The 20,097-nt window shown below is 43.1% G+C and overlaps 1 protein-coding gene across 1 annotated transcript in view; it reads left to right on the plus strand.

Moving 5' to 3' along the window:
* The window catches only part of Eogt (EGF domain specific O-linked N-acetylglucosamine transferase), a 29,617-nt gene extending 12,509 nt beyond the window's left edge, over positions 1–17,108 (plus strand). The window contains exons 7-15 of the mRNA NM_001278932.1: positions 2,797–2,900; positions 6,863–6,955; positions 7,325–7,396; positions 7,494–7,580; positions 8,562–8,630; positions 11,458–11,519; positions 15,128–15,247; positions 16,224–16,326; positions 16,825–17,108. Coding sequence (NP_001265861.1) covers positions 2,797–2,900; positions 6,863–6,955; positions 7,325–7,396; positions 7,494–7,580; positions 8,562–8,630; positions 11,458–11,519; positions 15,128–15,247; positions 16,224–16,326; positions 16,825–16,971 — 857 coding nt within the window. The 3' untranslated portion in view covers positions 16,972–17,108. The remainder of the gene's footprint in view (positions 1–2,796; positions 2,901–6,862; positions 6,956–7,324; positions 7,397–7,493; positions 7,581–8,561; positions 8,631–11,457; positions 11,520–15,127; positions 15,248–16,223; positions 16,327–16,824) is intronic.
* Positions 17,109–20,097: the final 2,989 nt, after the last annotated feature.

Below are 20,097 nucleotides of genomic sequence, written 5' to 3' on the forward strand. Positions count from 1 at the left end.
TAGTTTTAATGTGCCCCACCACCTGAAGTCATAATTCTTTTATTACAAAGTGTTAGTTTCAGAAACCAGACAAGTTTAGCTTTTTGAAATAAAAGCGAATTTAAAATGCTTTGTTCAAGGTTCTGACTTTTTTTTAAAAATATGCAAATGAAAAAGGAAACACGGTGATCCTCCTGTAAAGGAGTGTGTGTGTGAAGCATGAAATTTATGCAGATCGTATGCAATAAAATATGTATGCAGACTATGTGCAATAGAGTATGTAAAGTGGAGATGAATGGGCCAAGATAGATGTGTGCCATTTCTTTCCTATATTTGGTACTCAGCCTTTCCTCCTAATTTACACCAAGTCATCCTATTTCCTTTTGCTTCCTAACTCTTACTTTGGGACAAGGAACAGAGCTTACCCAGCCTCACTTCTCCAGCTTGAAGCAAGTCTGTGTTTACTTCCTCATTTTAAATCCTCGTGACACCAGACACTGACATGCATTCCAGAGTAAATGTCAGGGACTCCCTAAGTGTTATGGGGCAGCTACAGTGAGCTGCAGTGTCCACTGGGGGAAAAGTGACATTCACTAACGCAAACTTTTACCTGTTAATTTGAAAATAGGCTCTTTGCTGAGATTTTTCTGAGTCACGAAATAGTTCTTTCCAGGGATGGCAAGACATCTGAATGGGTAAAGACACTTGCCACCAAGTATGACAATCTCAGTTTGATCCCTGGGACACATATAGTGAAAGGAGAGAACCAACTCCTGCGTGCAGTCCTCTGACTCCATACACACTGTGGTGTATGTGCTCACACACATAAATAGGTAAATGTAATTAAAGGAAAGAAGGTGTCCCTTGTAACTGTTCACCAGACTAGAGGATCTATCTACTCCTCTTACTTCTCAGCACTCTGTGTTACAATTTACTGTGGGAATGAAGTCAGGGTGTTTCATGGTTTTTGCCTTTGAGAGTCACTGATTTTCATGTGTGTTTTATTTGTTATTTCACAAGAAGTCATTTTATATATATATATATATATATATATATATATATATATATGATTTATTTATTTATTATGTGTACAGTGTTCAGCCTGCATGTGTGCCTACAGGCCAGAAGAGGGTACCAAATCTCATTACGGATGGTTGTGAGCCACCATGTGATTGCTGGGAAGTGAACAACTCAGGACCTTTGGAAGAGCAGGCAGTGCTCTTAACCTCTGAGCCATCTCTCCATCCCATCCCATTTATATTTGTACAATTTCCAGGCTGACTCCTGGGTCTCATATACCTAAATCAAAATTGTGCTGTTTCTTTTTTCTTTTCTCCTTCCTTCCTTTCTTCTTCCCCCCTTTCTACCTCCATTCCCCCTTTTTCTTTTCCCTTCTCTTCTTCCTCCTCCTCTTCTTCATTGTTTGTTTGTTTGCTGAAGCAGGGTTTCTCTGAGTAGTCCTAGCTGTCCTGGAACTTGCTCCATAAGACCAGGCTGGCTTTGAACTCAGAGATCACCCGCCTCTGCCTCGAGAGTGCTGGCATTAAAGGCGTGCGCCACCACTGCCTGGCCATCCTTTATTTCTTACATTTATTTATTTAGTGTCAGTGTACACATGTGCGCAAGCATGCTACTGAATTTGTTGGGTATAGAGGACAACTTGCAATAGTTGGTCCTCTCCTAACATGGGGTGAGTGGGGGGCAGGGTTTGAACTCAGGTCATCAGGCTCGGTGGCAATTGATGGCCTCTGTTTTGTGTCTTTCTAATGGCTGGCATGGGGATTAAAAATAGTGACAGCTACGACGGCTGCTGCTGTACTCTGACCCACTAAGCTCCTGCCCGTCTTCATGAAGGTCTCGCTGTGCGCCAGGCACTTGAAGATGCCATCCTGTCTGACTTCATCCAAGGAGAGCTTCACACTTCTCTGTACATTCTCCATCTCTAGTGACAAAGCTCTAGCTTAGAGACTTTGTCTGGGGATGCTGCCCATGAGCTACTGAGCCAGATTCAGCTCAGTTCTTTATACTCCAGCCTTCATGCTCTGGCACTTATAACATGAGACACTCACCGTAACAACTGGTCAATATTAGCCCAAGAGCAGTGTAAGCAGGGGCTGGAGAGTTAGCTTAGCCATAAAGTGCACTGGCTGCTCTTCCAGAGGATCTGGGCTTGATTCCCAGCACCCACATGGCAGCTCATAATGGTCGGTGTGATTCCAGTTCCAGGAGATCCAACGTCCTCTTCTGGCTGCCAAAGGTACCAGGCATGCATGTGGTACACAGACATACTTGCTGGCAGAATACCCATATGCAAAAAACTTGGAAGAATAATAATGTAAGAAGTGATTAAATAGGGAAGAACAGACAAGAATTGAAAACCACTGCAATGTTAGTGTTTGTGATTATTGCCCGTGCTTCTATGTACTCATGTCATTTGGTTGATTTAAAATGAATAATTGGAAGGAATTATAAGTCATTGTGACTGGATAGTTCCTCATGCTGTGTTAAACAGACCTATGTGGTTCTCCCCCCCGCCCCCACCCCCGGGAACTTAAAGCTCTCTATGACCTGATGTGTAGGAGAAAACGAATTCCTGATTTCAGAATAATCAATTTTAAAAGTAAGACTTTGAGCTTGACACTTCTTCAAGTTGACAAGTACCTGTGTCTAGCCCATATCTAGGAGAGACATGTTCCCTCATTGATTTTAACTAAAGATTAAAAAACCAGAACTGTAAGCAGATAGAACGGAATAAAAAAGTCGCTCTGTTGGGCACTCTGCACTTGTTGAATGTGTCTCTCTCTTTCCCAACACCAGGTGTTAACATGTACCACCACTTCTGTGATTTTCTCAACCTCTACATCACCCAGCACGTGAACAATTCTTTCAGTACAGACGTGTACATCGTGATGTGGGACACCGTAAGTAAGCGCCCGCTCGCTCCTGTTGTACCAGCTCTGTCTTGCTCTTCCATGGTTTGCCTCTGACCTTGTGAAACAGAGGTTTCTAAGGTGCATCTTTAAATATATGCCATAGGCTCACACATGTGTAGATGTGCTCAAATGTGTTTCTGTGGGCCCCTGATATATACGCGTGCACAGTAGCGGGCACATATGGATGTTGAGTCCTTTGTTGCTGTTGTTGTTCTGTTGGATTTTGATTGTACTTAAGGCAGAGTCTCACGTAGCTCAGGCTGACCTTGAATTGACTGTGTCGCTGAGGATGACCCTTTGCTCCTCTCGCTCAGATTACATGGTGCTGGGATTGAACTCGGGGCTTGCAGCATGCTAAGCAAACACTCTACCAAATGAGCCATGTCCTGTCCCATAGATATGTATGACCCTAAGCACTTTGAATTTCAGAATGGAGGAGTGGAATTTCTTTTCCTTAGGCATAGATGGGGTTCCCAAATGCAGAGTTCCAGTGTCTGCCTCAGTGCTCCTCTGAGACATGAAGCCTCTGTGACTCAAGGTGGTAGTGCTTCTGTTTACTTTGCCCTTTGGACTGCCGCCCCCCACCCCAGCTCTGGGGCCAGAACCCAGAGCCTTATACATGCTCAGCAAAAGCATGCACTCCACCTTGGAGCTACACCCCAGTCCCTATCTTTCGCTTAATAGCAGCTTTCCCACCGCAGTCAGCTTGATGCTAAGTGGCCTGTTTTTTAGTTCACTATTTAGAGTGACTCTTACACATGTATCTAAATCGGAAGCAGTGTTGTCTGGAAGCAGCTGGCATGCACCACCAGCGTTGTCAGAAAGCAGAACACACCAGCTAATTCATAAACAGTTCTGCAGGCAAGGAGAAAGCATTTGCTGACCCTGCTTCATAGACTTACAGTATAGTTGTTGCCATAGCTGTCTCTCTGAACTCTGGGGTGACTCAAAGTCCTTGGGAAACTGGTTCTGCATTCTTGGCGTGCTTTTGCTTTCTTTATCTCTTGCTCTGTACATACTTCCATTTCCGCTTGGAGTACAGTTTTACTGTACAACTTCAGTTTCATTTGTTGGCAGTGTTTCTGTGAGCAAAGGGGACAGTGTTCTTCTTTTTCCTTCTTTTTGCTTAAGTGGGCTACATCTCTCATAAAACATCTCTCAGCAATTCTGCAACATTTTAAAAAGAAATCCCTTAAAAAAATCACATCCTCACAGTGGGGAATATGGATAAGGATTTTTATTAGTGTATTTTACAGATGGGTAACCTATTGAGGGGTGGAGCCAAGGATTCTGGCTGGGCTAAGGGGACTTTCTGTATAGTCCTCTGAAGAACTTGTGAGGTAAAGAGAAACTTGTCACATACATTCTACAAGCTTTTTCATACCATCTTGTATGTCTATTTACATCTTCCTTAAGTGGACTGATTTAAAGCAAGCTAGCTTCTAAGCATCCTGCCTGTTGTGTGTTTACATGGTCACCATGAAGATCCCTGCCAACAAGACACCTGGTTTTCAGGCAGTATGACTATCATTCTGGAGTGGGCTCCCAAAGTGCCAGGGATGAATACTGGTCTACTACCAGAGGCCCCATAGATTGTGGAGGCCTCCTCACTGACACCCACGTTCAGGGGGGGTCTGGATCAGTCCCATGCTGGCCTCCCAGATATTAATCTGGGGTCCATGAGCTCCCCCTTGTTCAGGTCAGCTGTTTCTGTGGGTTTCACCAGCTCGGTCTTGACCCCTTTGCTCTTCACTCCTCCCTCTTTGCAACTGCATTCCAGGAGTTCAGTTCAGTGTTTAGATGTGGGTGTCTGCCTCTGCTTCCATCAGCTACTGGATGAAAGGCTCTAGGATGGCATATAAAGTAGTCATCAATCTCATTATTGGGGGAGGGCATTTAAGGTAGCCTCTCCACTATTGCTTAGATTGCCAGTTGGTGTCATTCTTGTAGATCTCTGGAATTCTCCCTAGTGCCAGATCTCTCCTCAAATCTATAATGACTCCCTCTATTATGATATCTCTCATCCTGCTCTCCTCTGTTCTTCCCCCAACTCGACCTTTCTGCTCCCCCATTTCCTCATCTCCCCTCCTCTTCTCCCTTTCTCTTTCTCCCAGCTCCCTCTCTCCTCCCCCCATGTTTCCAATAGGCTCAGGAGATCCTATTCACTTCTTCTCTGGGGTACCATACATGTCTCTCTTAGGGTCCTCCCTGTTTCCCAGCCTCTCTGCAGTGTGGATTGTAGGCTGGCAATCCCCTGATCCATGTCTAAAATCCATATATGAGTTAGTACATACCATGTTTGTCTTTTTGTGATTGGGTTACCTCACTCGGGATGGTTTCTTCTAGTGCCATCCATTCGGTTTTCTTTTCTTTTAAAGCCATTTCTTCCCCCTCTGATTTCATTGTCCCAATTAGCTTATGTATAAGTCCCTTCAAGACTTTTTATCTGAATAAATATAAATATATCCTTAAGCAAAAATTTATCAGGACTTACATAAAGATCTATATGCATATCATTTATATAAAGACTTATTTATATCATTATATAAAATATGCCCTGAGATTACAAGGGCATCTTTCCATGTCCTTTTTGGGTGGTGACAGCATTTTTCCATTTGATGGATTTCCTGCATGTGTTCATCTCTGTCCACCCCACACTTCATTTGTTTCTGATTCCGAGCTATGAACTGGATACTATAAACACCTTTGCCCTATGCAGTATTCTCTCTGTATGTATGGGGCATTACTGGACATCCAAATCCTTGGATGCTCAAGTCCTCTGTGTTAAGTAGTATAGAATTGCCTGTGACATGCACATCCTGCTGGACCCCAGTACATGCAAACATTCGTTATATTATAGTGGCGAAGAGAAAAGGTCTGTATATATTCAACAAAAACACAGTTATTTTCTGAATAGTTTCTATCAGTGTGAATGAACTGTCAGGTCTAGAGTGCTCACTGTGACCTTCTCTTCACATGCTCTCCCTCATTCCTCCTGTGGGCAGAGTCCTAAAAGTAGTGTTTGTGTGTGGGGGACTCTGGGCACGTTCAAATCTGAGGCCTGCCCAGGAGAATGTTCTTTTTCTTCTTGCTTTGTTCCCTTGAGGGAATACCCAAGTATTCTTCAATGTGAGGTGAGAAGTATCCCCTCCCTCCACTGTGCTGGGTAATTTGAATTTGTTTCTGCAAGTGGTTATTCTCAAATAATTCACAAGTTCCCTGGGAAGGGGCCAGCCAGAATACTCTATTTATTATTAAAATTCCTTTCAGATGTACCTTATTTTTTTAATTTAATTTTTTTACCTTATTTTATCTAGAGTGTTTTATCTCAAGAAACTGTAAGTTTACTTCTTTGAGTTGCTCTTTATTTATTATTGAGCAACAACAGGACAGTTTGATTGTAGATGGTCTTGAGGGTCTTTATCGGAGTGTTACTGGAGAAACACCCAGGGAAAGCATTTATGAGCATGAAGTCTGAGACCACAGAGTGGATTTGACCACAGCCCTGTAGCTCACTAGTAAACTGTTAGAGTTTCTGTACAGTTTCCTCATGTATAAAATAAGGCGGAGGACATCAGCTTGCCCATTAGAGTAGCAGGGATGTTTGCTGAATTAATAATCTATAGTGCTTAGACCATGTATAGTGCCTGGGACATGGGAAGGATCCCAGATATTGTTAGTGTTGTGTGTTGTATAATGTGATGTTACTAGTGACATTGTTAATGTGAATGGGGTATTGTCACGTTATTCATTATTCAATGGGGAGAATTTTCATTTAGTGTTTTAAGTTTTCAAGCCATTTTCTTGCTTTGCATTTTTTTCCAAACACAATCTACTTAATATGATGGACTTTGCTCAGTGAACATACTATTGTGTGTACAAATGGTGTCATATATGTGTGTCCTCTTAAGCATCATCTTGTGACACTAACTTGTTGTTCCCCCCTTCAGAGCTCTTATGGATATGGTGACCTGTTCTCCGACACCTGGAAAGCATTTACTGATTATGACGTCATACATTTGAAAACCTACGATTTCAAAAAGGTACTAGAAACCTACTGAAATGTCTTTAAGTAACTGTCAGGTGCAAGTGACTCATAATACATATTTAATTTGAATTTCTCTTGGCTGTTACCATTGATTTCTGACTTCTTTTTTTTTTTTAAATAATTATAGCTAGAATTCTTGGAAATAAACCTTCAAACCTTTCTATACACTTTCCAAAAATACGAGTTTTATTTTCTTTGACATAGTTTGCTAGTTAGACTATTTTGGTATAAGCTGGAGAGGAGTTAGAATTTATTTTCTAAAATGAGAATCGTTGTTTGGGCATGAAGGGTGCACACTGACTGTGCTGTCCTGTGAAGGGTGCCCACCTTACTGTGATGTCTTCTAAACTGTCTTTCTTCTCAGGTGTGCTTTAAAGAAGCTGTGTTTTCATTGCTGCCCCGCATGCGGTACGGGCTGTTCTATAACACTCCACTGGTAAGCACCTGAGACGACCTTCCTGTGTTTTTAGAGATTGTCTGAAATCGAAGTGCAGGAGTATTCACTGTGACATGACTTGGTGCTTTTGTTTTAGATCTCTGGCTGTCAGAATACCGGGTTATTCAGGGCCTTCTCCCAGCATGTGCTGCATAGGCTAAACATCACTCAGGAGGGACCCAAGGTAATGGATATGTTATGGGTTCTCAGTAGGCTTGCTTGTTCATCTCTAATCAATGACACCTTTGGGGAGAAACACACAACCAGGAGGCAGTGTTTGCTATGATAATGTTGCCTGACCTGGAGTCCTGCAGCCACTGAAGATAAGCTAAACGGTACTGTAAGACTATGCTTTATTTGCCTTGTCTTTGTCTATTTCTTTGCCCATATCTTGCCACCTTCTCCCATTTAATACCTGTAATCCCTGCTAAAAACAGTCTATCCTACTGACCAACAACCTAAGTAATCGTGTAATGAACAGGTTTTGGTCTTCCATGGCTAAAGTGGATATACACAAGGTATTCATAATTGACATATGACTGTGCACATTTCTAGGGTACAGTGTTATATTTTGACCCAGTATAATTATCAAAGCATTTGTGTTACCTCAAGCATCAATCATGTCTTTGTTGTAGGAGCATCCCAAGTCTTTTCTCCCAAAATTTTGGAAATAGAAAATACATTATTGTTAAGCCCGGTAACTCTACAGTGACATTGACAGCAGACCTTGATCCCCCAGTATCTATAATGTAACTACTCTGTCTGTTTCTTTCCCCCCATCCTCCCTAGTCTCCACCACACTAGTCTATTCTCTACTTATCTGCTATTCTCCACTATCCTATTGTATACATCTATGAGGTCAGCTCTTTTAGCGTCTGCTTCTGAGGGAAAGCATGATGTCTTTGTTTTCTGTACCTGACTTATGCTAACATAATGTCTCCCATCTCCCTCTATGCAGCACTAAATGATGGATTTGTCCATTTGTATAGTTGAGTAATATTCCTGAGATAATGGTTAAGGCGTCAGGGCAATATTCACCATTCTCTAAGTATGTCCTCAGTGAGTTTTACCTCTCTGGGAAATTGCATTTGAGATTTGGATTTTTTTTTTGGGGGGGGTGTCTAAACACATCCCATATTATTCCAACTTTTCATTTTCATCATAGGATGGGAAAGTTCGAGTTACCATTCTTGCACGAAGTACAGAATACCGGAAAATACTGAACCAAAATGAGGTTAGTGCTTTGGTATAAACTTTTATCCCAGTGACTCTGCCTCCCATGGCTAATGTACTATATGCTCTTTCATATTGCATTAAAAGTTTTCATTTGAAACTGTTGGTTTCTAGAGCTACCTAATGGTCTATGCTTATTACAACTGCTGTCTTTAGCTTCTCCAAACTCCCACCCCATCCAGATCTGCTTTATTGTAAATGTACACCTGCACCAGCTTGATGTAGAATCCAGGCAAAACCAAAGCCAAACAAAACTGTGAGTCCTGCCTAGACTGCAACGGGAGACTGAACATTCTCCCTCCAGTCAAACTAGTAACAACATGCAAGCATGCCTTTTCAGAGATGACTGATGTCACTTGGTATTTCTGTAGTATCCGGCAACACATACAATTGGAAGAGATTCCATCCATTTGAATGGCTGAATGTCTTGGAAACTGCTCCTGGGCATCTAATTCATTTATTTCAGCAGAGCAAGATCACAGATTGCATTCTGCCTCATGCTGGGCAGATAATCAAGGAAGCCTGGACCTAAGACTGTTGTTCCATTCACTGTCACAGCAGATATATGCAAGAGGAGGTTGAGTATACCTATGAGCCCAGACCATCCGGAAAGGGCAGGTCAGGGAATAGCATCAAGCCAGGGGAAGTAAGTTTGGGGAAAAGCACAGTGCCAGCATCTTGCTGTGGTACTGGCCTGACATTTTCAGACTCTACAGGCAAACTGCACAAATTTTTTGAGATGAGATTAGTAGTTCAGCTCCCAATGGCATGCCCAAGAGAACCCAGCATGCTGCTCTTCCCCCAAGACAGGTTATGGCTTCTGAAGTGTATGCATGACAAGGGCAACAGTACTTTGACTAAGCTGATTAGTAAACAGAGAATAAGACTTAGGTGTGTGTAGCCCAGGCTGACCTGGAACCCACTATGTAGTCTGGTCTTGAACTGCCTCAGCCTCATGAGTGCTAAGAGTACAGCCTGGCTCCCAGGTGGTCTGGTTAAATGATGGTTAGCACAAACTTTCCCCAGTGCAAACGTTTGTTGAGATAATCATGTGTGGTTGGAAATTAGAGAAAGAAAACTCTCCAGGACTCTCAGATGCATGGAATTCCTTTGATGTGAGTCCACCTCATTAAATGACTGAATCTCATGCCACATAATTAATTCCCTCCTGGGGAAGAAGAGTGGCTGTTTGTAGAGGGAACCTTCCATCTTGTGACTGCACGAGTGTTGTGCAGTTGTGCATACATGTGTATAAAATGGAGTGACTGATTAGATTGCAGTCAACAATTCATGTGCACTGCTTAAGAACAGAGACTGTGCGGTGAGAAGAGCAGGATTTGGTTTCCTCCCTCCATCCCCCCCTCTCCCCCCGGATTCTGTGACAGGGATGGAAACAAGAGCCTTCTTCATTGTGGGCCAGACTCCCACCACTGCTTCTACTTCCTGCCCAGATCAGTGCTCTCTGTAACCTTTCATGTTGCTGTTGCTGTGTAGGACCACCTGGTAGAGATGCAAACGATCAGTGTCAGATTCCAGTGCTGTGGGGGACATGCAGAACCGTGATGCTGCTTTGAGAAGCACATTACTCATACTCTGTAGCTTTCTGTCTGCCAGAACAATAGCCAAAAGTGAATTTAGAATTATATAGGAATAACAATTTTGTTTTCTGCTGATACTTCAGTATTTCCAGAGGATGGGGCCCAAACTCCTTGTGATTTGGCTGGAAAGAGCCATCTCAGCATAGCGTCTGGAGCATTGTGTCCTCTTGGCCTTGAAGGACCCAGTTGTTCTGAAATTATGGGGAAATAGAGTAATGAAGTCAAGAGATAGGGTCGACATTTGAATTCAAATGAGCTCTAAAATAATAGACATAAGTGATGTCTAAAGCATACAAATTTTTATCTGCAAAAATTTAATAAACTTTGGGAGTTGAGCTCAGTGGGTAAGTGCTTGCCATACAAGCCTGAAAACCTGTGTTTGACCCCCAGAACCCATATACAAGATTAGGGACTGGAGCAATGGCCCAGTGGGTTAGAGGGCTTGTTGTGAAAGCAAGAGGAAGACCTTAGTCTAAATTGCCAGCACTGATGTAAAACCCAGGCATGGCTGCATGTGCCTATAACCCCAATATTGGGGAACAGCAACATGCAAATGCCAGGAGCTCACTTGCCAGCCAGCTGAGCCAAAGCAGTGAGCTTCAAGTTCATTGGGAGATCCTGTCTTAATATTAAAGAGAGAAGGGACTAGAAAATGGCTCAGTCAATAAAGTACCAGCTATGCAGGCATGAAGACCTGAGTCTGGATCCCGAGAACCCACATACAAAAGCCAAGAGCGGTAGCATTCTCCGACATGGCACCAGGAGGTGGGGTGGATGGCAGACAGTGGATGACCAAAGCTCACAGACTGAGCAGTCTGAATTGGCGAGCTTCTGGCCCAGGGAGAACATCTGTCTCAGAAAATACAATTGAAGAATCATGAAGGAATGACACTTGGTGGTGTTCTTGGGTCTCCAAAATACATAACACACCTGCATGCACAGGTTCACACATCCACACTGACATGTATAACACACACACACACACACACACACACACACACACACACACACACACACACACACACGGCAGGTATGGCTGGCTCCAGGGCAAATGAAGTAGATAGTATTTCTGAGGAACAACATGTGAAGTTGTCCTCTGTACACTCAGGTACTATATAAACACAGGACATACACACAAACAAAACAAATTTTAATTAAAAAAAAAACTTTAGGATTCATAAAGGAAAGCAGAGAAGAATAATTCTATGTGTGCTTCTTTTTTTTTTGCAGCTGGTAAATGCACTGAAAACAGTATCCACATTTGAAGTCCGGATTGTTGATTACAAGTACAGGTGAGCCTCAGCCCGGGAAGATGCTCTTACCCCCAGATTGAACCACTCGCTGGTGGGGACAGAGCATTTCTGCAGTGGGCATTCTTGGCCTTTATAGACCAAGAAGTGACACTCAGACACTATCATTCAGCAGAATGGGGATGACAGAGGCCACAAGTTCAGGGGGCACTGTTGAGCTTCCTGAGGTCTCCTGTTCAGGTACAATATTATTTTTCTGGAGAAATAATGAATCCAGATTTTCACTTGAAATATCTGATTTTTTTTTAAAGATTTTACTTATTTATTATGTGTACAGTGTTCTGCCTGCATGCTAGAAGAGGGCACCAGATCTCATTACAGATGTTTGTGAGCCACCATGTGGTTGCTGGGACTTGAACTCAGGACCTCTGAAGAACAGCCAGTGCTCTTAACCTCTGAGCTATCTCTCCAGCCCCCGAAATATCTGAATTTTTAAAAAAGTTAGCAGCTACTATTAAATTTTAACATGCACATACATATATACATATATCCACATATATAGATATAACTATCTATATATTATATATATGGCCTAATTTGCCTTGCTAGCTAATGGATTTCAACTTTGAAGGCCATGAATTAAAAATAAAACATATAAAAGGCTGAAGCTGCTGTGTAGTAATTCCTGTTGACTTGAGAACAGTCCCTGTAGTGGCAGTACATTCTCCAGGTAGAAAAAGTCTAGCAGTGTAGGAAAGATTAAAAGGGGCTGGAGAGATAGTTGGTGTGCGCACACAAACCCTGCAGAGGGTACCTACCATAGATGCAGTGGGCTTGGGAATGCTGCATCTCACTCATCAGCTCCTGCTTCCTAAGGGGATGAATCCTTAAGGATATGAGGATGAGCTGGCCACCAGGCTTCAAAGATGTGATCCAGGTATGGAGGACAGTGTGCCTCTTGTGTGGAAGACCTCAGACACAGGATAGAGAAATCCGTCACAGTCTCTGCATGTGAAGGCTTTCTGTCATGTCCCGCTGTCTTTCTCTCACCTTACACTGGCAGCCGTGCCCTGAGGGTGTAACGCTCCTCTGTTTCACTCAGTACCCTGTGCTGTGGTGACTTCTTCCATAGGCACATGAGGACATACATGTGTGGCCAAGATGCAGGCCTGGCATTAACCTGAAGGAGCCAGAGAGGCACCTCTGATGCTGGGCCATTGCCTGCTTTCAAGGCTGTCTGAGTATTTTCCTGGTGAAGCAGGAAAATAAATCCATACCTTGTCAGTCTACGGCGATCATTAACAACTGAGTAGCACTGGCATCTGTGACTGCCAGTCCACGGTGATTCTCCAGCTGGCAAGTCCAAGGGATTTACCTGTGTTTACCTGAGCAAACACATCTGTCTTAGCTTCCTTTTTCACTTCTGTGATTAAAAAAAAAATACCTTGGCAAAAACAACCTAAGAGAGTAAGGTTTATTTGGCTCATAATTCCAGACTGCAGTCCATCATTTCAGCGAGTCAGGTGTAGGAACTTGGAGTAGCTAGTCCCATTAGGTTCACGGTCTCAGAGCAGGGAGCAGGGAATTCCTGCCTGCATGCCAGTGCACAGCCTGCTCTCCCCTTCTCATTCAGTCTTGGACCTGGCCATGAAATGGCATCACCCATCTTCCAAGTGGGTCTTTCCACCACAATTAACCACCTAAGAAAACTCCTCACAATATATCTATGGGCCAATCTAATCTCGACGGTTCTTCATGGAGACACCCTTTCTGTGTGATTCCACAGTGGGTCAAATTAGTCAGAATTAACCATCACACCGTCCTTACCTTGGCACTAGTTCACATTCCTGGGCAAACAGACACGTTTCCCTGGTGTGAGACACACAGAAAGACTGACTTCCTTTTCTGTTTCTTTATTTTGTTTTGGGGTTTTTCAAAAAGTTGTTTTAAGAAAGAATTTACCTTTCCTTCTTAGATCTTTATCATCCTCCACTTTGGATACAGTAGGGCTGGCAGCACTTATTTTTCTATGACTGTTCAGTGTCCCTCTACACCTCCCCCCGCCCCCCCCCCAATTCTAGTTCTCATTCCTAGCCTCACTTCAGTACATTTCTGTGGACCGATTTCCAGGAGGCATATTTGCATCTGCTGGTGTTACAGGTGTAGACCAGTGTCTGCCTGGCTCTGAGAGGGTAGGGATGGAGGCAGGGGATGAGGTATGCAGTGACTCTTTATGGGTTATTGACATATACCTGCCTCTCCCAGTCATGTAATGGGCTTTTGAGAGCATGCTCCCTTGGCAGAATGAAGCACACATAGGCTGGTGGCTACCAGGGTCTCCTCTGCTGTTTTCTTTCCTATGTTCATCTCTGGACCTGTCCCGTTCCCCCTCCACCCCCATCCACACACACACAGTTTCTATCCTCACACTCCACTGGTATCTTGACATTAAAGAACAACTGTCAAATCTTAGTCTCCTGCAAAGACAGGCAATGGCTTGTTGCATCTGAGATCATTTTAGGTATGTGGCATTGAGTAACTCACATCACATAATTTATTCTTTTTTTTTTTACATTATTATTTTCTTTTATGGGGATGGGCGTTTTGCCTGCATGTATGTATGTCTGAGTCCTGCATGTATGCTGTGACAGAGGGAGGCAGGAGAGTATTTCGAATCCCCTGGAACAGAAGTTACTGATAGTTGTAAACTGCCCTGTGGTTGCTGGGAATTGATCTCAAGCTCTCTGGAAGAGCAGCCAGTGCTCTGAACTGCTGAGCCATCTCTCCAGCCCGAATCCTCATTTTTATAAGTTCTTTTACTATTTAACAGGAGTAATTTTCAGCTTGGGATATTCTGCTATCTCTTTAGCACTTGCTCATTTCCCTTTTCCTGGTAGGAGCCCTGCTCTTCAGTCTTACCTGCCTACCTTTGAATGGTACCTTTTATTTGAATTATACCTATTTTTGTAATCATGTTGATATCATGTGTCATGATTTTCTTACTAATGTTCCCTTGAAAAACAAAAGTAAAAGTTTGTGTGGTGATTGATATACTGTTTATGATCTAATAAAGCTTGCCTGGAGATCAGAATGTAAAGCTAGCCAAAGCCATAGAAGCTGGACAGTGGAGGCACACACCTTTAATTCTAGCACTTAGGAGACAGAGGCAGACGGATCTCTGTGAGTTCAAGGCCATCCTGGACTACGTGAGAGTGAATCAGTCTAAAAGAGACACAGAGCCCATGCCTTGAATCCTGGCACTAGAGAGGTATATAAGGAGCTCAGTATAGTCTCAGTGAGTCTGAGGAGCAGTGCATTCGGGAGCAGTGTGAGGTTCAGGGAATCGTCCCTTCGGTCTGTGCCTTGGTAGGAGTGAGAGCTCTCTAGCATCTGGCTGCTTTGCTTCTCTGATCTTCAGCTTGAACCCCAATATCTGTCTGTGGGTTTTTATTATTTGTGCTACAAGTTTGTGCTTAAAGAATGTGTTTAGTTATCAAAGAATGAATTAAATTATTAAATACTGGAGTGCACTTGAAGTTGTCGTAACAGCTTGTATGTAGACTGTGACACAAGTGTATAAATACTGTCACTGTGGATCATGAACTAACTCACCCTTTGTCTCATCTCTCTTGTGTTGTCCCGCGTTGCAGAGAACTCGGGTTTTTGGATCAGCTGAGGATCACACACAACACGGACATATTTATTGGCATGCATGGAGCTGGCCTTACCCATTTACTTTTCCTTCCAGACTGGGCTGCTGTATTCGAGCTGTGAGTACAGGTGGCAGCTTTCCACGGAGAGCTTAGGAGCCAGCTAAGAGTTTCAATCTGGGCATTAGCTGGCCTAATCCACTACCGTCAAGCAACATCATGGTGTTATCTGGAAAGGAAAGCAACCTCAAACTGAAAGATCAGAGAGGTCTGCTAGTGTTCTTAGGAAGCTGGCACTCCTTCCCCTAGCCTCAGTACCAGTCATAGGACGTGAGTCTGTGGTTTCCCAATAGAGTTCACTACTGTTTACCTCTCGCTCTGTGGGCCATCCCTTCCTGTGAGCAGTATAATTACCATGCTGAAAGAGAACAGGGTGGTGATGGCAGGGATATCAAAGGCACGACTCCAAAGGTGGGTGGCTTACCCAGCATATATGAGGCAGAGACGGGGATGAGGATAAATCCTTAAGGAGACTATCGGAGGGAAGGTTGTTACAGATTTCCAATACTCTGCGCGACATTTTCCAGTGGCTAGTGAGGCAGAAGGGGATTGGGAATTCTGACTTAATTCATTTGTCCTAGAGGAAGAGAGGGGAGGATGGAAGAAAGGAGAAAGGGAGGATTCCAACAGATCTGGGTGGGATTTTGTTTCCTCTATTAAGCAGCTGTTTAACCTTGAATGTGTTGCCTCCCTGATTCCATTTTCCGTATATGTGAAGATACTGTCTTACAAGATAATCTCCAGTTCATAGGCAGTAGAACCTATTGAATAAGGTGCCTACTCTTTTACCTTACTGTGTTTTGTAAAAATTCAGGCAAGGTTCTGAGAATATTGATTAAAATTGTTTTTGGAGAGCTGGGGACCACATCCAGGGCCTTACATTTGCTACCAGACCACAGACCTATGTCTCCTCACCCTGAGCATGTTTGTAAAACTATCTCGCTCTTGTGGGGGTGGATTTTTTCCCCCTATATTGTTATATATTGGACAACCTCCTGAACAAAAGCCTTATGTCGTGACACCCTTGTGTCCTTAGGTACAACTGTGAAGATGAGCGCTGTTACTTAGACCTGGCCAGGCTCAGAGGTGTCCACTACATCACCTGGCGGAAGCCCAACAAAGTGTTTCCTCAAGATAAGGTAACATTCAGTCAAATAATTTGGATCCCAGTTATTAAAACAAGAGCCATCACTGAGTCTCAAAGATACACTATTCTCTTGAATATGGAGGTGTTTTTTATATTTGCAAATTGGAGAGAACCTCCATATTGTTAAAACAGCTTACATCAGATTAAGCTGTTTTACATAGTAGCCACCAGCGAACTGTAGCTCTATGGTAAAAATCTGGCCCACCCATTGTTTTTGTAAATAAAGTTTTATTGGGAGCAGCTACATTTGTCTGCATATTGTCTAGGATTGCTTGTGCATTTCCTTGGCAGAGAAATGCCATCTGTGACTGAGAGCAGATGGTTGACAGTGCTGAAAATATTATTGGGACCTCTATGGGAAAAGCTTGCCAGCCTCTGTTGAATAGCATACGTTAAAATAGTTGCTTTAGCCAAAGCAAAATGATTTCATTTCTGTAGGAGAGACACACCCTCAGTGACTTTGGGATTTTGTTCTGGTTTGTCTCTTCAGGGGCACCATCCGACGCTGGGAGAACACCCAAAGTTTACCAATTACTCTTTTGATGTAGAAGAATTCATGTACCTTGTCCTTCAGGCTTCAGAGCACGTACTGCAACATCCACAGTGGCCATTTAAGAAGAAACATGATGAACTGTAGAATGTTGACTTTGTTTACAAGAAGAGAGTGTTTAAACACTCTCACATCCAGACTCCCAATCAGAGGAGCAGAACAACCTGTCATAGCCTACTGTAAGATGAAACATGACTTTTGACTTTTGAATATAGCTCAGGCTGGCCTTGAACTAACAACCCTCTGAACCTCCTGAGTGCTGGGATTACAGGTGTGTGCCACCATGCCTGTTTACAAAATTGCCTTTTCTATATGGAAACATGCTTTCAGGATATTTTGTCTTCAAGTCTTCCATGTGTTTGTTGTGTCATTGCTATTTGCCAATAGCAATTGTAATTTGCACTGAAAAAAGTTACTTTTATAGTTCATAGTTGGGCAGGTGCCCATTGGTATAGCAGAGCTTTCCTACTGGGAAACCAAAGTTGTCAACTTAAGCAGCTTTAGAATCTGTGTGTTTGTTAACTATAATGTGATTGTAATTCCAGAATGTTCCACCTTGCTGTTTATATACTTGGGTGAATTCAAAACTGGTTTTATATTTGCCATTGTCTGTTCATAATTATGGTTGTAGGGCCTGGAGACATGGCTTAGTTTAGAATGCTGGCCTTGCATGTAAAGGGCCCTGGGTTCAATCCCTACCAACACACATGCTCACACACATGCACACCCACACACCATTGTAAGTCAGTGATTCTCAGGACTAAACTATAGGACTGAGCTATAGACCAGTATTTAGTCGGCTCCAGGTTATGTGCATCAAGAACCCGAATCAATCATGCCATTGTATTCATTTGTGTTCATATAGCTCATTTCCATACTGTTCTCCCCAATGTAATGGCAGTGTTGATAATGAGAACCCATCGGAACATTCTGCCGTACCATCTCTGCAGACTCATCAGCCGTGAGAACATCCATGTTGACTTGACATGAAGTTTTCCTTTCCAGCAGGCAAGCATTTGTAAGCACACACAGCTATGTGCATCTACCTCTGGCAGGGTGAAAGTAACCCTAATATTTGTAAAAACTGCAAACTGGCCACATGAAGAGACTCTTTCCCTATTAAAAAAGAAAGGCCATTAAAAAACAGTAGAGCTGTGAATTACCCAATCAAAACAAAAGCCCTACGGAAGTGGCACTGATTAATCGGGCTGTCTGAACAGCGGGCTTGTCCTTGAACAGCTTCGCGCCTCACTGTTGACGAGCATCCAGAAACCATGGGTTTGTTCCACTGTACAGCGTGACACTTGCATCTTATTAACATTTGAGTCAGCTATCACAGATGCTACTTTTCGTTTTTACAGTGGACAAAACAAATTGCAGCCCAAGGATTTTACTTTTAAATTCTGGAGAAGTGACCCACCTCCCACCCCCAAAACAAAATATTGGTAGCTGTGTCTCCTCAGAATTTTGCTGCCTTTTGCTTTCAGGGCTTGGTAACTGAGTTGTAGTCTTTATTTATTAAAATATCATTAAAGAAAAAAGTGACCGGCTGTAGGCAAGACCGCTGCTTGGGTTTTAAGATGGTTTGGAAAGAACTGTAACTTTGAGAACTGTTAAATGACAGGGTTGCTGCTGTTCTTTGTGCGTAGTACTCTGTGAGCAGTAGGAGTGGGGGGTGTTGCACAGCAAAGGGACTGGAGGGAGCTTGTTGCCTGAGTCATCAAGGCCCCTGGGAAGCCATTTGAATTTTCATCCTGATACCTCATTTCCAGCAGCACTGGGACCTGTGATTCCACAGACTACTGGGGACTTCAGGACTGAGAGCAATTTATAGTAAACTATATTTGAAGATTTTGCATTTAGACAGAATATACTTTATATAAATAAGGAAGTCATTTAAACTTTTAATTATGGAACTAACTTGTATCAACTTTTTTTGTGGGAGCAGAAGATCTTCAAATTGTTGAAAAATTGTAAATGTAGACACGGCTCTTTATTAAGTTTGTAAGGAGATGCATGGCTTTGGAATAAAGCTTTCTATATTTCATTTAAATATCTGAACATCTGCAGGGTTTTCTGTGTCTGGATTTCATATCCTTTGCTTAAAAAAAAATCTGATAGCTTGTACTCGATTTTTAAAAAAGTAATTAGCTCACTGATGAAGAATTCAGTGTAATCAAAAATTATCTTACATTTATTTAGCAGTTGTTTTATCTGATGCTTCCTCAAATGTGGCCCTGCACAAATCTTACCAAAATGAAGGGAGGATGATGGTTCCTGCTGTCAAGATCAAGTCAGATGCTACTCAGTGATGTCCCTGAAGGTTCCAGATCTTGTCATTCCACAGTCAGGTCTCCATTGCTACCTTTGTTTGTCCGTGCAGTCAACACTGAGCCAGCTGCTACCTTGTACCGGTTACAATTATAGCCTCTAAGAAGACAGCTTAAGACCAAGGAGTGTAGGTTGGTAGAGAAGGTGGAAGTTAAGCAATATTGATATAGAAAAACACAGTGTTCCAGACCCTGGTGATGTTGTGGAGAAAGCCAAAGTAAGAAAGGGGTTTGGAGTCTGGACTTAAATGGAGTCTTGCATGCTTAAGTATAGCGTTCTCATTGAGGAGGTGACAATTGAGTCTAGAATTCTAGAAGGAGGTGAGAGATGGAGGTTGTTTCACTATCTGACGAAGAGCATACCAAGAATACAGAACAGCAAGTGCAAAAGTCCTGAGGCAGAACATACGTGTTAAGTCCGAGGAAGAGCCAGTGTAGTTGGTGTGACAGAGGAGTCAGCAGTTATTCAAAGGATAATGGCACATGTAGATGGCATGGCTCATTGTCTTCATTCTGAATGGACCCGTATAAAGGAGTAAAGGCCTGGCTTTCCTTTGGGCAGGGTGACTCTCGCTGTTATACTCAGAGAGGATAGCAGACTCTGGGATGGAGTGTTGCAAGCTGATGATGGTTTATTGCCGGTGGATTCTCAGGGTCAACCCAGGTGAGGAAGCATGGGGGTCCAGAAAAGACCAGGGATTTGGAAGGGGGAGATGTCACCTGAAGTTAAGTAGGTCTTTTCGGGCATTGTAGAACACAGGATTTTTCAGAGATTTCACAATGGAGGCAGGAGGTGTTGCCATCCGGGTTAGAGCCATAGAGGTGGAGAATGAGGAACCTTGATCAGGGCAATTCCCTCCACCTGGGGACAGTTATTAGGACC

Source organism: Cricetulus griseus, chromosome 8, assembly GCF_003668045.3.
Source record: "Cricetulus griseus strain 17A/GY chromosome 8, alternate assembly CriGri-PICRH-1.0, whole genome shotgun sequence".
Taxonomy (NCBI): Eukaryota; Metazoa; Chordata; class Mammalia; order Rodentia; family Cricetidae; genus Cricetulus; species Cricetulus griseus.